The sequence below is a fragment of the Argopecten irradians genome, chromosome 5 (assembly GCF_041381155.1).
Source record: "Argopecten irradians isolate NY chromosome 5, Ai_NY, whole genome shotgun sequence".
Lineage (NCBI taxonomy): Eukaryota > Metazoa > Mollusca > Bivalvia > Pectinida > Pectinidae > Argopecten > Argopecten irradians.
In genome coordinates, this window is record NC_091138.1 from 20,305,587 (window position 1) to 20,324,214 (window position 18,628).

Here is an 18,628-nt window from a genome sequence, read left to right on the forward strand (position 1 = left end):
AAATACAGGTAACACACAGTTACAGAAAAGGTACAAATACAGGTAACACACAGTTACAGAAAAGGTACAAATACAGGTAACACACAGTTACAGAAAAGGTACAAATACAGGGTAACACACAGTTACAGAAAAGGTACAAATACAGGTAAACACAGTTACAGAAAAGGTACAAATACATGGTAACACATAGTTACAGAAAAGGTACAAATACAGGTAACACACAGTTACAGAAAAGGTATACAATACAGGTACATACATAGTTACAGAAAAAAGGTACAAATACAGGTAACACAGTTACAGAAAAGGTACAAATACATGTAACACACAGTTACAGAAAAGGTACAAATACAGGTAACACACAGTTACAGAAAAGGTACAAATACAGGTAACACACAGTTACAGCAAAAGGTACAAATACAGGTGACACACAGTAGTTACAGAAAAGGTACAAATACAGGTAACACACAGTTACAGAAAAGGTATCAAAATACAGGTAAACACAGTTACAGAAAAGGTACAAATACAGGTACACACAGTTACAGAAAAGGTACAAATACAGGTAAACACACAGTTACAGAAAAGGTACAAATACAGGTAACACACAGTTACAGAAAAGGTACAAATACAGGTAACAAAACAGTTACAGAAAAGGTACAAATACAGGTAACACACAGTTACAGAAAAGGTACAAATACAGGTAACACACAGTTACAGAAAAGGTACAAATACAGGTAACACATCAGTTACAGAAAAAGGTACAAATACAGGTACACACAGTTACAGAAAAGTACAAAATAAAGGTAACATCATATGGTTACAGTGAAGGTACAAATACAGGTAACACACAGTTACAGAAAAGGTACAAATACAGGTGACACACAGTTACAGAAAAGGTACAAATACAGGTAACACACAGTTACAGAAAAGGTACAAATACAGGTAACACATAGTTACAGAAAAGGTACAAATACAGGTAACACACAGTTACAGAAAAGGTACAAATACAGGTAACACACAGTTACAGAAAAGGTACAAATACAGGTAACACATAGTTACAGAAAAGGTACAAATACAGGTAACACACAGTTACATAAAAGGTACAAATACAGGTAACACACAGTTACAGAAAAGGTACAAATACAGGTAACACATAGTTACATAAAAGGTACAAATACAGGTAACATACAGTTACATCAAAGGTACAAATACAGGTAACACAGTTACAGAAAAGGTGCAAATACAGGTAACACACAGTTACAGAAAAGGTACAAATACAGGTAACACACAGTTACAGAAAAGGTACAAATACAGGTAACACATAGTTACATAAAAGGTACAAATACAGGTAACACACAGTTACAGAAAAGGTACAAATACAGGTAACACACAGTTACATAAAAGGTACAAATACAGGTAACACATAGTTACAGAAAAGGTACAAATACAGGTAACACATCAGTTACAGAAAAGGTACAAATACAGGTAACACACAGTTACATAAAAGGTACAAATACAGGTAACACACAGTTACAGAAAAGGTACAAATACAGGTAACACACAGTTACATAAAAGGTACAAATACAGGTAACACACAGTTACAGAAAAGGTACAAATACAGGTAACACACAGTTACAGAAAAGGTACAAATACAGGTAACACACAGTTACAGAAAAGGTACAAATACAGGTGACACACAGTTACATAAAAGGTACAAATACAGGTAACACACAGTTACAGAAAAGGTACAAATACAGGTAACACATAGTTTAAGAAAAGGTACAAATACAGGTAACACATAGTTACAGAAAAGGTACAAATAACAGGTAAACACACAGTTACAGAAAAGGTACAAATACAGGTAAGACACAGTTACAGTAACAGAAAAAGGTACAAATACAGGTAACACACAGTTACAGAAAAGGTACAAATACAGGTAACACACAGTTACAGAAAAGGTACAAATACAGGTAACACACAGTTACAGAAAAGGTACAAATACAGGTAACACACAGTTACAGAAAAGGTACAAATACAGGTAACACACAGTTACAGAAAAGGTACAAATACAGGTAACACACAGTTACAGAAAAGGTACAAATACAGGTAACACACAGTTACAGAAAAGGTACAAATACAGGTAACACACAGTTACAGAAAAGGTACAAATACAGGTAACACACAGTTACAGAAAAGGTACAAATACAGGTAACACACAGTTACAGAAAAGGTACAAATACAGGTAACACACAGTTACAGAAAAGGTACAAATACAGGTAACACACAGTTACAGAAAAGGTACAACATACATGAAAAGGTAACACACAGTTACAGAAAAGGTACAAATACAGGTAACACACAGTTACAGAAAAGGTACAAATACAGGTACACACAGTTACAGAAAAGGTACAAATACAGGTAACACACAGTTTAGAAAAAGGTACAAATACAGGTAACACACAGTTACAGAAAAGGTACAAATACAGGTAACACACAGTTACAGAAAAGGTACAAATACAGGTAACACATAGTTACAGAAAAGGTACAAATACAGGTAACACACAGTTACAGAAAAGGTACAAATACAGGTAACACACAGTTACAGAAAAGGTACAAATACAGGTAACACACAGTTACAGAAAAGGTACAAATACAGGTAACACATAGTTACAGAAAAGGTACAAATACAGGTAACACACAGTTACAGAAAAGGTACAAATACAGGTAACACACAGTTACAGAAAAGGTACAAATACAGGTAACACACAGTTACAGAAAAGGTACAAATACAGGTAACACACAGTTACATAAAAGGTACAAATACAGGTAACACACAGTTACATAAAAGGTACAAATACAGGAACACAGTTTACAGTAAAGGTACAAATACAGGTAACACACAGTTACAGAAAAGGTACAAATACGTAACACACAGTTACAGAAAAGGTACAAATACAGGTAACACACAGTTACAGAAAAGGTACAAATACAGGTACACACAGTACAAATACAGTAACAAAGTTACACTAATACAGGTAACAAATACAGGAAAGTACAACAGTTATAGAAAAGGTACAAATACAGGTTAACACATAGTTATAGAAAAGGTACAAATACAGGTAACACACAGTTACAGAAAAGGTACAAATACAGGTAACACACAGTTACAGAAAAGGTACAAATACAGGTAACACACAGTTACATAAAAGGTACAAATACAGGTAACACACAGTTACAGAAAAGGTACAAATACAGGTAACACACAGTTACAGAAAAGGTACAAATACAGGTAACACACAGTTACATAAAAGGTACAAATACAGGTAACACACAGTTACAGAAAAGGTACAAATACAGGTAACACACAGTTAAAGAAAAGGTACAAATACAGGTAACACACAGTTTATAGAAAAGGTACAAATACAGGTACACACAGTTACAGAAAAGGTACAAATACAGGTAACACACAGTTACAGAAAAGGTACAAATACAGGTAACACACAGTTACAGAAAAGGTACAAATACAGGTAACACACAGTTACAGAAAAGGTACAAATACAGGTAACACACAGTTACAGAAAAGGTACAAATACAGGTAACACACAGTTACAGAAAAGGTACAAATACAGGTAACACACAGTTACAGAAAAGGTACAAAATACAGGTAACACATAGTTACAGAAAAAGGTACAAATACCAGGTAACACACAGTTACGGAAAAGGTACAAATACAGGTAACACACAGTTACAGAAAAGGTACAAATACAGGTAACACACAGTTACAGAAAAGGTACAAATACAGGTAACACACAGTTACAGAAAAGGTACAAATACAGGTAACACATAGTTACAGAAAAGGTACAAATACAGGTAACACACAGTTACAGAAGTACAAAAAAGGTACAAAGGTACAAATACAGGTTACCACAGTAAAAGGTACACACAGTTACAGAAAAGGTACAAATACAGGTAACACACAGTTACAGAAAAGGTACAAATACAGGTAACACACAGTTACATAAAAGGTACAAATACAGGTAACACACAGTTACAGAAAAGGTACAAATACAGGTAAACACAGTTACAGAAAAGGTACAAATACAGGTAACACACAGTTACAGAAAAGGTACAAATACAGGTAACACACAGTTACAGAAAAGGTACAAATACAGGTAACACATAGTTACAGAAAAGGTACAAATACAGGTAACACACAGTTACAGAAAAGGTACAAATACAGGTAACACACAGTTACATAAAAGGTACAAATACAGGTACACACAGTTACAGAAAAGGTACAAATACAGGTAACACACAGTTACATAAAAGGTACAAATACAGGTAACACACAGTTACAGAAAAGGTACAAATACAGGTAACACACAGTTACAGAAAAGGTACAAATACAGGTAACACACAGTTACAGAAAAGGTACAAATACAGGTAACACACAGTTACAGAAAAGGTACAAATACAGGTAAACACAGTTACAGAAAAGGTACAAATACAGGTGACACACAGTTACAGAAAAGGTACAAATACAGGTAACACACAGTTACAGAAAAGGTACAAATACAGGTAACACAGTTACAGAAAAGGTACAAATACAGGTAACAAAGTTACAGAAAAGGTACAAATACAGGTAACACACAGTTACAGAAAAGGTACAAATACAGGTAACACACAGTTACAGAAAAGGTACAAATACAGGTAACACATAGTTACAGAAAAGGTACAAATACAGGTAACACACAGTTACAGAAAAGGTACAAATACAGGTAACACATAGTTACAGTGAAGGTACAAATACAGGTAACACATAGTTACAGAAAAGGTACAAATACAGGTGACACACAGTTACATAAAAGGTACAAATAAAGGTAACACACAGTTACAGAAAAGGTACAAATACAGATGACACACAGTTACATAAAAGGTACAAATACAGGTAACACACAGTTACAGAAAAGGTACAAATACAGGTAACACACAGTTATAGAAAAGGTACAAATACCGGTAACACAGTTACAGAAAAGGTACAAATACAGGTGACACACAGTTACAGAAATGGCACAAACACAGGTAAGACATAGTTATAGAAAAGGTACAAATACAGGTAACAAAGTGACAAAAAAGGTACAAATACAGGTGACACACTGTTACAGAAAAGGTACAAATACCGGTAACACAGTTACAGGAAAGGTACAAATACTGGCAACACACAGTTACAGAAAAGGTACAAATACAGGTAACACACAGTTACAGAAAAGGTACAAATACAGGTAACACACAGTTACAGAAAAGGTACAAATACAGGTAACACACAGTTACAGAAAAGGTACAAATACAGGTAACACAGTTACAGAAAAGGTACAAATACAGGTAACACACAGTTACAGAAAAGGTACAAATACAGGTAACACACAGTTACAGAAAAGGTACAAATACAGGTAACACACAGTTACAGAAAAGGTACAAATACAGGTAACACACAGTTACAGAAAAGGTACAAATACAGGTAACACATAGTTACAGAAAAGGTACAAATACAGGTAACACACAGTTACAGAAAAGGTACAAATACAGGTAACACACAGTTACAGAAAAGGTACAAATACAGGTAACACACAGTTACAGAAAAGGTACAAATACAGGTAACACACAGTTACAGAAAAGGTACAAATACAGGTAACACACAGTTATAGAAAAGGTACAAATACAGTTAACACAGTTACAGAAAAGGTACAAATACAGGTAACACACAGTTACAGAAAAGGTACAAATACAGGTAAGACATAGTTATAGAAAAGGTACAAATACAGGTAACACACAGTTACAGAAAAGGTACAAATACAGGTGACACACAGTTACAGAAAAAGGTACAAATACAGGTAACACACAGGTACAGAAAAGGTACAAATACAGGCAACACACAGTTACAGAAAAGGTACAAATACAGGTAACACACAGTTACAGAAAAGGTACAAATACAGGTAACACACAGTTACAGAAAAGGTACAAATACAGGTAACACATAGTTATAGAAAAGGTACAAATACCAGTAACACAGTTACGGAAAAGGTACAAATACAGGTGACACACAGTTACAGAAAAGGTACAAATACAGGTAACACACAGTTACAGAAAAGGTACAAATACAGGTAACACATAGTTACAGAAAAGGTACAAATACAGGTAACACACAGTTACAGAAAAGGTACAAATACAGGTAACAAAGTTACAGAAAAGGTACAAATACAGGTAACACACAGTTACAGAAAAGGTACAAATGCAGGTAACACATAGTTATAGTGAAGGTATAAATACAGGTAACACACATTTACAGAAAAGGTACAAATACAGGTAACACATAGTTACAGTGAAGGTACAAATACAGGTAACACATAGTTACAGAAAAGGTACAAATACAGGTGACACACAGTTACATAAAAGGTACAAATACAGGTAACACACAGTTACAGAAAAGGTACAAATACAGGTAACACACAGTTACATAAAAGGTACAAATACAGGTAACACACAGTTACAGAAAAGGTACAAATACAGGTAACACACAGTTACAGAAAAGGTACAAATACAGGTAACACACAGTTACAGAAAAGGTACAAATACAGGTAACACACAGTTACAGAAAAGGTACAAATACAGGTAACACACAGTTACAGAAAAGGTACAAATACAGGTAACACAGTTACAGAAAAGGTACAAATACAGGTAACACACAGTTACAGAAAAGGTACAAATACAGGTAACACACAGTTACAGAAAAGGTACAAATACAGGCAACACACAGTTACAGAAAAGGTACAAATACAGGTAACACACAGTTACAGAAAAGGTACAAATACAGTACACACAGTTACAGAAAAGGTACAAATACAGGTAACACACAGTTACAGAAAAGGTACAAATACAGTACACACAGTTACAGAAAAGGTACAAATACAGGTAACACACAGTTACAGAAAAAGGTACAAATACAGGTAACACACAGTTACAGAAAAGGTACAAATACAGGTAACACACAGTTACAGAAAAGGTACAAATACAGGTAACACACAGTTACAGAAAAGGTACAAATACAGGTAACACACAGTTACAGAAAAGGTACAAATACAGGTAACACACAGTTACAGAAAAGGTACAAATACAGGTAACACAGTTACAGAAAGTTTACAGTTAAGAAAAGGTACAAATACAGGTAACACAGTTACAGAAAAGATACTAATACAGGTAACACATAATTACATAAAAGGTACAAATGCAGGTAACACATAGTTACAGAAAAGGTACAAATACAGGTAACAAAAGTACAAATACCGGTAACACAGTTACAGAAAAGGTACAAATACAGGTAACACACAGTTATGGAAAAGGTATATGCATATCAATTACAGGAATAATTTCACATTTACAAGTAACTCACAATAATAAAGATGTTTAAATAAGGTAAATAGCAGTTACAGGTAGTAATGGTGTAAGTACATGTATTTAAATGGTATACTTTATATAATTTTATTTAAAATGAAATCTCTTAGTATGTGACTGCCATTAAAACAAAATCCTACCTGTGCTGCATAATCAATGTTCGTTAAGGTAATGGTGTACAGGTAAGAACAGGTAACCAAGGTTACACCCACCTGATTACACTGTGTACAGACATGTTGGTACAAGCGAGGGGATGTTCCCCACATCCTTTAGAACAAGTCATTCATCTCCTTAACATCCCATTAAAGTCCTGAAAATGTTTGATGTAGGGGTGTTTCTGTTCTGTTACATCACTGTATGGTTATCATATTATAGGATCATAAAAAGTAAGGTTACCTTGGTCTTAGATAACAAGATCATATCATTTGTCTCACACTCAGCAAGATTGTCACCTGATGATTTTCATACTTTTTGGCAAGTTTTGAGACTGTCTAGTCATGTCACTGGAATATTGTCAGATGTTTTCATGAAATCTCACACATATATGTAAACTTTTTATGAACTCTGTAATATTTCCTTATTACTTGTGTATTCAATCTTATGATACAAAGATGTATGTATTAAACTATTATATCCATCAGCATGTAATAAATAATTTTTTTCTCATCAATAGCATTCTCATGATATATATCAGAATTTCATTATATCAATGATGAAGCAGTATCTTAGCAAACTCTGGGGGCTAACTATGCAACACTGGTGACATCATAAAATTTAAATTTCTTTACCTATTTTCTCTCTCCTCTGAAAATTTAGGGACCAAAGGCAATAGGCTGTTTCATCAAAAGTCATTGATATTTACTAAGTTATTGCTTTGAAAAGGTAAATAGGAAAATAATCGAAACTTTATAAGTGACCATGTGCAGTGTCCATTTCACCTCCATTCGTCAATGATGGCAACATGTCATCAAGAACCTGTGGCTCATGTGACTTTTAACTTCAGTTTGCAAATTTTTATTCTATATTTTGATTTAATTAAATTATATAACCAAAACTGCTAATGGTTACTTGGACTGTCAGTAGGAATGGTTAACAGTTCAAGCTTTTTACTATCCACATTTGATTTGATTTTCAAATGATGGATACCAGAACGTTCATTGGAAAGTTCCAATAGTTATCAATGTAAACACAATTTACCTTGATATTAACATACTAGCCACCTATGAGTGACACTTCCAGGGGATTTCATGTTGTTTTATCATTTAGACATGTACCTATAAAGACCGTGTCGTTACCTTGTGATAGGACGATATGGCAATATAAGGGAGATAACCCAATTTTTGAAACTTCATGTGATCAGACTTATACCCTTGATATTCGTGGGACTATTTCAACCATGTCATAGCAAAACTAAAAGCAGCCAGGAGAAAAAAACTGACCAATCACAGGCCTGCAAAGACTACCTTTAAGGATTATACAGATCGATGCCCAACTTCAAAGTGTAGTGTTATTTCATGTACATCAAAGACCAAACTTTGTGGCACACAAAGCCTTCAGTTTTGCTATGACATGGTCCAAGGTTGGATATAACGAGAGTGACAGTAACCTAGTGTTGGGCAAGTAAATTATAACAGTTGACTGCTGTCAAAACTGCTTACCTATAAGTTATAATAAATAAAACCGGTATCTGTCATTTTATTTCATAGTCAACAGTTTAAAGATAATTACTGTTTCTCATCTTAAACAGATTCAAAGGAACATTAACCATTAAGGTATGCTTCCAAAAATATCATATTAAGGTTTTCTAAAAGTTTCATGTATGCACTTCAGATATATATCCCAAGCTCAATGAAACCATTTAAGTTCAAAGGATTATGTATGGTTTTTGCCCTTTTCACCCCCATAACTTAATTCAAACCTGTTATTTACTGATTAAATTGTTTAATTTCAAATATCAAGTATATTCTTAATACAAAAGGTACAAAAACCATACAGCAACAATAAATACAACAACTTCTAACAATCGACGAATTTGAGGGCCATAAAGGGCCCAAACCATACATATTCCCCGCTTTCCAGCTTAAACCACCATTATCATCCTGGGCCTTCTATTCTGTACTTCTACAATCTAGAATATAATTTTAATTGCTACAAAGAACATAAAAAGATTTTCTAGCAATAGTGACTGAAATCACTAGGTCTGCCTTAAACAGCTACAAAATAAACAACAAACATGGAAAGAAATAAGTTACTTATTCTTTATTATCAATAACTTTGTCGACAAATGTATTCATGTGCAAATTGTAAATTCTAAAATCTTGCATCTCCCGATTCAATGATACACAGGGTATGTAATTCATTCATTGCTCAGGACGATCATGGCGAGAGGAAAAAACTACGCAAAATCATTATCCGTTTTATAAGTGATGAAGCTTGCTGTCCTAACTGTATATAAACTAAACCAGTATTAAGGGTCAACAGAAGACTTCCGTAGATATAAAACATCACAGAACAAAACCTAAGCTGTCAGAAGCCCACTGTAAGCATTAACATTTATCAACTGATTCAAAATGACCTACTTGTAAAATGAAACAAATCTCGACAAATAAAATGAAATTAGGTTATTACAATGATCTAACGCAAATAATTCATAATATACACTTTTTACAGACCTATTCTTTAATTTTATCAAGATGACAGTATATATAATATATTGATTTAGAACATCAAAATAAAATGCAAAATGGTTGCACCAAAAATGTTATTTGGGTCAAACATGTTTTTGCTTATTCAGAGTGCTTTATGTAGCTTGTGAAGTTTCTAACTTTTTTCTAAATCATGCTTTTAAACGGAACAAGCAACCATAGAAAATGATTGAACCACATACAACATAATCAACTATAATATTCAAATGAGCTACTTTTAAGTAATACAGCATAATACGAATCACAGAAATATCCAATAGAACATTGCCTTGAGACAAATAATGTTAACATCTAAATTAAAGGTTTGAATTATATGTGCCTTTGGAGAGTACAGATGAAATGAAAAAAGATCTTGTTAAACAATACGATAAAACTATGTCATCTTATAGATCTAGACACTGGTCAAAAGTTATGTACGACTGTTTACTAAGTCTCCCCCTTTATCATACTACTCTCAATGTATTGAAGCAGAAATTCCCATAATTTTGAACATTTGGCAGAATGAAAAGCAATAAAACTCAATAGTAGACAAATGTTTGACAATAGACAGCCTCTTTCACACACTCATTTGTCTCAGTTTTTTTCTCCAAATTCATTCTCTCACACACACATGCACATGTTACAAAATATAACAAGAAATCATTATTATATATTTAGCACAGTAATGTCTACCATATACACCAGCAATGAGTGTTGCTACCAGGTCCAGTCAACTGGCCCACTACTTACATATAAATAATCACACGGGAATATCGCTTTGTAATATAACTTACATCTGGGGGATTCCTATATTCATACAGGACAAATGCCCTTCAATCTATATTTACTCTTTGTAAAATCTGTATTCTAGGGGAAATACAATGCACTATTTCCTTTGAGGAAATGCAACAACATTGTGAATTGATAAGTATAAATTTGGTTATTTCTCTATGGAAATGATGTTGTTTAACAGTCAGTTTGACTACAAGAAATAATAAGGCTGTATGCCTAACATGATCGCTGCATCTAACGGCTTATCACAAGCTGAACACGTTCATATTATCATTTTAAAATTGAATTGCACACTCACAACACCAAAATCATGTTTCTGTAAATGATGGAAGCTAGTGTGTAAAGTTCCCTGCACATTGATTTTCAACCTCAATAAACTTAAAAAAAGTTCTTCCTATGTGCAATATCCCCCCTGCCCGTCAACCAAGTTCTCTTCAAACTATGAAATGTTGAAGACAATGTCAATATTGAATGAGCTGTGCAGTTGTTGAAATAACAATAAATGACTAAAAATGTCATGCATGTTGTGCTGGTAGGGATCAACATATTGCTGGTTGGTACATCGCTACTGGTCACAGATCAGTTGATAAAAAGGTACCAGCACAAAATACTTCACATACAAACTCTGGTACAACACTTCTAGATATTAGCGCATGAAATTGTTCTGCAAAGCTCATTGTTCTCTCTCTACAGGAAGTAATCCGGGGTTCTCCTTGTTACATGAGGTTCACCTCGTCGTGGGGCGGGATCAAACTGCAAGCTGGTAAAACAAGTTAGGTTACATTACTTTGAAAAACTCAAATAATAACAAGAGGGAACATTCAATTAATTATAGATTTAAATTATTCACAAAATTAATTTTCTGAATTTCTAAGTAATTTTTGCATTAACACCTTCCATGTTCTTTTTAGTGTATAACCAGTGTTTAAAGTTAAAAGTAATAACGATGAGTGATTTAATATGGAAATGAGGATGAGTTATTATGATGATGGTGAATAATGATGATGGCGATGAATGATGATATGATAAAAAAATATAAATAATAAAATCATTGAATATTTTGTGTACTTACAATGAATACTTGAGAGCATCATCTAGTTCCATAATGGCAGCTTGATTTCCACACCGATAACAATAGTTGGGAGCACTGAATATTGTTACAACATTCCGATCGTGGCACCAATTGTAACCCTTTCAAAACAAATAAGATATTTTGTAAAAATACACATAAAATTGCCAGTTTTGTATGCTAGGATACAAGTTTTAAAGCAATATCTTTCTAATGTACTTCAATATTGAATAATTTCAATGACAATTTCACAAATATCGAGGCCATGAAGCATAAGGCTACTTGCAAGTTTGCTATTCACAACTACAGTGCAAGGGAAATAACTCTACAAAACACAAGCACATTAAGTATTTCTGACTCTCACACAAAATATTTCTATGCAACTTATCCATCTTGGAACACTGGAAGGGCTCTACCGGTCAAATCAGTTCTGAAGTGCTTCAATACTATGACCCACATTAGTCATATCATATAGAGCACTTGGGGTCAATTATGGACACAATGTGTTTATTTCAGTCCTTAACTACCACCACATATTGAAAGGCTGTTTTTTTATATATAAAGTTTACATGATTGTGTACTTCAAATGGTGGTTAATTGAGGGTAAGAGAGATTTGCTATATCTTATCAATAGTTTTTCAAAATAAACAAACGACTATTTAAAATAAATACATTTCAAGCTGGGAAAAAAAATGTAACCCCCCCCATAACTCATAAGGTACATGCCCCTGAAAAATATTGAGCATGGAAAAATATTGAGCTTAAAAACTTTTGTCAAATGACCATTGAATAACTGAATGCACAAGTTAAGATTTGAAAATGTCACACAAGACTTCCCTTATCATGCTTCAAATCAATATCAATAAAACCTACCTCCATGACTAACTGATGCGCCCTGGATACAAGTGTCAGGGAGTTACTGTGATTGAATGTCTCCGATATGTCCTGTCCAAATGTGTAGCCAGCACCACGCGGAGAAATATCCCCAGCCACCTCTGTCATCAGGATCTGACCAGAGTAGATCACACATTGGTCCCTGTAGTAGAAAACATAATCCACATTATATCAACATATACACATATTGTAGTGGGATAGATAAGCCCTCTTGTTCAGATATGACAGAAAAAGTAGAAAGTTTCAAGTTATTAGTTGTACAATAGTTTTTGCATTACTTGTGTTATTTGTCAGTGAACATCAATATAATTATGGCCAATGCCTTATCTTTTGTTACCTTTGTCTGGAGTCTCTCAACACCATTGCTAATTGTGGCCTGTTTATATCATTTACATTTAAACTTTTGATTGGTTATTTTCTATGACAAATTGAGTGCCAAACTTACCTCATGAGGAACTTCCTGGATTCTGTCTAAAGCTCGTATATGATCTAATGTGTCTATAGATGGAGACAAACCACCATGTAAACAAAATATCTACAAAGAAAAGTTGCAGCATTACTCGTAAGAAAGAAACTGCATTCATATATTTACTCATAAGAAATAAACTGCATTCATATCACAGAATATAAGTATGTGGTTAAAGACAAATCATATTTTGCTGTAATCATTAAACATGTACTTTTTTAGCAATGTGTTTGACAGAATCATTGATATATACATGAAGCTTTTTGCATAATGAAATTTATGGCTAGGACTTAAAACCAACCCACTTTTGAAAACTGAAAAACCATTATTTTTAATTATCTAAAATGCAATGATCTTTATTAATTACCAAATCAAATGGCTTACCTGTGTATCCACTAAGGCGGTAAGGGGGAGGTAATCAAACAGATCGGTGAAATATTTCCATACATTGGCATTTCCATACTTCCGTAAGCACTCATCATAAAAACCATATACTTGGGTAATTTGACGACTTTCATGATTCCCTCGTAGGATTGTGATTCTGTCCTTAAACCTATACCTAAAAAGAATAACAAAACAAGAGGCCCATGGGCCTTAACGGTCATCTGACTCATGGCACAAAACAACAAAGTCACAGTATAAAGTAGTGTTAACGATTAATATAAACAATACAAGGAACTCCTTAGTTGAATATGTAAGTTTCTGAAAATAGGTAAATGTCATTTGTTGAACAAACTTGGTAGCCCTTCATCCATATATGGTTGTAACCCATTCAATGATCAATATAAGAAGGAGTCAGATTTTAAAGCCAAATTTCAGCAAAGCTCCCATTTTGGACCTCCACCGTACTATCCCCATGGATCTTAGCTCGGTCCTTTATAAAATATGATTGTCATCATCTAAAGTTCCCCATTCTGAATCAATCAAAACCCCTATAGACCAATTTCCAATTGAGATCAGAGACTGAACCTGAAAACACTAAAACAGGAAGTGGGCCAGCAGCCATCTTGGAATACCAAAATCTTTACGAAAAGGATATAAAACAATAAAGGGAAAAGATATTTAGAACAAAAGACAAATTACATTGTTTCGTATGATAATGATCATAATCATGCTATACAAGACATCTCTAGTCACATCTGTAGATAATACAACAGAGAAAAAGAATATCTCAATAATATGAAGTATTGCTTACCTTCAATGCTACTAGAAGACTAACTGTTTCTACTGAGTAGTAACCTCTATCTACATAATCTCCCATAAATAAGTAGTTTGTGTCGGGTGATTTTCCACCTATGCGAAACAGTTCCATCAGGTCATGGAACTGGCCATGGACATCTCCACACACAGTCACTGGACATTTTACTTCTTGTACATTGGACTCTTTTGTTAAAATCTCTTTTGCCTGAAAAAAAAATCATGGATCATATGCATAAATACAGTGAAAAAAGGTTATTTATTATTAAATTAAACCATGAGTATATTACTAAGCGATTGCCAAGAGTGTTTCTGCCCTAGACATCTGTCAAAATGTCTTGTTGCAATGCAAGTCACATGCCTGACGGGTATTACAGCAGAAAATGGGACAATCGGTTTACATTAGCATATATTTACACTTGCTATGCTTGGTCACTATACGCTAATACTAGCCGATTTTTGTTTACCATAAACTGCATGGTAACATTGAACTTTGAACTTGCGTAAGAAAATGTTCTATGCCAACGTAAAAGGACTACTTTTTTTAAACAAACACATGGCTTTGTTTACATTTGATGCAACATTACGTGTATATTGTTGTTTTTCATAGAATTTTTGAAAAATGTAAACAATAAATACATGTTTTATATTTATATATGATTCAAACAATTTTTAAATTAACAATTGTATAAAGAAACGGAAAAATATCCCGACCGGGGCGACGTGCTTTTATTTTTGTTAAAAATGATGGGTGTCAAATGTAAACATTACCTCTGTGTCTGTGTTCGTCATACGATCTAGTCTTTTGGGTGGGCGGGCGTGAGACCTCCTGATAGAGGTCAGTTATAAACATATCCTCTTGTCTTAGTTCTTTGAGAATTTAATCATTTGTATTATATAAAACATGCACCGCTAGTAGGCCTAATCCACGTGTTGACAGTTACGCGTCACCACAAATAGGCCTACATTGTGTCCATCGAACACAAGTGAAGTTGTTCCATCTATCGCCTAGATGGCGATGGATATAAGCGTAGATTATATAATCACATGGCTCCGAAGGATGTAATATCGTCAAGTCAGACGACAATCTCAAACAAATTTAGCTACTTGAACACTGGTGTTTTGACAACTTCGGAAAACTCCACTGTGTAAGCGTGCGTCAGCCTCGCCTCGCTGCACAATAACGGTCACCGAGTTCACACATGTGGCCGAGAACAAATACTTTATGTTATTACGCTATATATGAACTTTTTTGCAAAATTTAATACCTACTTAAAGTTCTGATCTGATTAAATAAAATTATCTCTGAAATTTACTTTGTTTGTCATGTTTATTTTACACTAAAATATTGAACTTTTTTGTCGTCGCGGATGAATAATTCTACCTTACGTGCAGCGTCATCATTCGCTGTTCAATTGAGTAAGCTCCTCCCACTTTTGACCGACTTTTATTGAATAATTACGTCACTTTCAAATGACGATTTTATTGCATAAAATATAAATAAAAAGTCGTGTGAGTGTAAATATAGTGATTGGATTTCGTTTTTTATGTTAACCATGCTTGTATGGAGCAATTCCTCTAAGAATATATTCTATGGGGCGTGTTCAGTGACATTGAAACAACCCATTACATGTCTAGTCATTAAGATGTTGCTTGGGAATTTCATTGATCTTCACTGAAACAACACACGAGAAATCTGCAAGTGTCTATATTAATATGTAGCAGAAGTCCCATAAAGCAGCCCCAGACAATCCCAAAAGGTTGTATTCTTTAGTTTGCTTTTGAACTGGTGTAAAGACTTTTATTTTCTTTCAAAATACCAATCTATTGTGAGATTTCAAATCAGTAAGACCTAATTCATTATTTCATTTCCATCGAGGGACTAAAATTCATATCTTGCACAGTAAATTTTTAGGGTGTTTGTGGAAAAAAAGTTTTCGGCAAAAAATGGGAATTTTTAATCCCGAAAAGAGCGGTTTTGGGAAAAAAAAAAAACTGAAAATAGTGTTAAAGGTAATTAAATATTGTAAAACTAGCTGTTCATTTGATGTAACATGCTGTTTTTACTATGGGTGAAACGGTATACCGCAGTGTAGTAGAACCGCGATATTACATGCTTGGTTCGGTACACGGTAATTGTTAACACAAAGTACGGTACATGCACCATGGGTGGAAAAGTTTTCTATGGGTGTCTTTTTCACTGTACGCCGGTTACACAAGTCCAATAACAAGGAGTCTCTGATTGGTCATGCGGCCGTCATTGTGACCCAATCACAAACCGCCTTATAATAAAATCAGTGTTTTGACAGGAAATGGAGGAGGCATCGTCTGTACATTTGAGAGATGCTCCGGCAATAGAGCATCATACAGTTCTACAGTTTTAGAACAATTTGGTTTTAGAACGAAGGAGGCTACGACAGCTAAGTGCCGTATATGTTATGCCGATTTTTTCGTATAAGCATACCAATACATTGAACATGAACACACACTTTGTTAGAAAACACAACATCAGCAACGTGCGTACTGACATCAAACATGCTCAAGTCCAAGTTGGACAAGTTCCGACTGCAAGCACTGCCAAAAAATCACGATGCCAGACGACACTATCTGAGATATTTTCTAAAAATATACCCTATAAATAACTGTAAATCCAAGAAAGTTACACAGGCAATTGGGTGTTCTATTGCAGTTGACATGCGTCCATACTTCATTGTTGAAAACATCAGTGGAAAGTTAGAAAGTGTTAACAGCTGGGGATATCATGTGCCTTCAAAAGGTTTTCTTGTGAAAACCTAGACAAACTTGTGTTCTTTAAAAAATTGGTAATTCCGGACAATTTTCAGTGAAATTTTAATTTTTGAATTCAATAAACTTGGGAGTTACACAGTTTACACTGAGTTCATTGCCTTATTCATCTCTGATCAGTTTTACATGTACTGAACCAAAAAAAAAAACGAACCGTCCACTCTATACCGCAATATGTGCCGAACCGTGAGCATCTGTACCCTGGTCCTCTATATATTGCAGACGAAAAGTTACAAAATATTAGATCAGCTTTTAAGTTCAAATTCCTTAAATTCAATTGTTTGTTGTGTTTGTGGCATTATGAATGGCCTTGTTCTGATACCTTACTCCGAATAAACTATGGACTTGCATTATTGTTAATTGCAATGTTGGTCAAATGATTTTGGAAGAGAGCCAAATTGAAATGCAAGTCTGACCTCTTTTATCATCAGGCCAGAAGTCAAAATTAAGTGCATATAGTATGCAAAAGGTGTGGATGCTGGAGAAAACAAAAGTTTATGTCTTGAATTGGCCTAAGGAAGAGTTGTGATCTCTAATTATGTGTGATATTCCACATTTCAGAAGTAACATTACAGATAATTATAACTATTTTACATGTTTAAACTTATTCATAATCAATCGCTAGCTGAGTAGAACTTATACTATAGACCAGTGGCGTTGAACACTAATTTTGACGGATTTCAATCACTGGCAGCATCACTTGGAGGCTTATAAATTTACACAAACATTGGAAGGGGCCCTTTCTCCATCTCCAGAACAAGCCTGCAGCTGGTCCCTGGTCCTGACATTACGGCACCTTCAATGTTACTGAATAATTACTATTCAAGTTAAATAAGATATATGGGTTTCATAGAATAAATATCATAAAAGCGTTTGTTTCTGGAATAACCACGAAAATACATCAGCAATCTCTGGCGTTTAACATAACGGGAAGAGATTTGAGGTTACCTCGTAGCAACCGGTACAAAATATACTACCTTTTCACACAAGGATTTAACTTGATTTTCTGACAATTGCTTGCATTCATTTAACTGTTCAATCCATTGGTCAAGTTCTTTGGCAGCAGATCTGTCTTCTATTGGATCCATCTTATGTTGATATCGGTTCTTCAGTGTCCAATTCATGTACGAACACGGTTTCCCGTGTTTTCAAAAGCAGCTACAGACAAAATGGCCGCCGTGGGTCTGAGGTGCGATGTGACGTCATTCCCAGATATAATTCGGATGAATATAATGAATTTATACGCCATTAAAAAAACATGCATAAAAGTTTTAA

The 18,628-nt window shown here is 34.3% G+C and overlaps 1 protein-coding gene across 1 annotated transcript; it reads right to left on the minus strand.

The window, feature by feature from the left end:
• Window positions 1-9,690: 9,690 nt before the first annotated feature.
• Window positions 9,691-18,559, minus strand: LOC138323164 (serine/threonine-protein phosphatase 2A catalytic subunit beta isoform-like). The gene is given in 8 exon segments (XM_069267573.1): window positions 9,691-11,682; window positions 11,995-12,113; window positions 12,865-12,975; window positions 12,977-13,027; window positions 13,331-13,420; window positions 13,736-13,904; window positions 14,542-14,756; window positions 18,331-18,559. Coding segments are annotated over 8 exon segments (975 nt in total). The 5' UTR covers window positions 18,478-18,559; the 3' UTR covers window positions 9,691-11,609.
• Window positions 18,560-18,628: the final 69 nt, after the last annotated feature.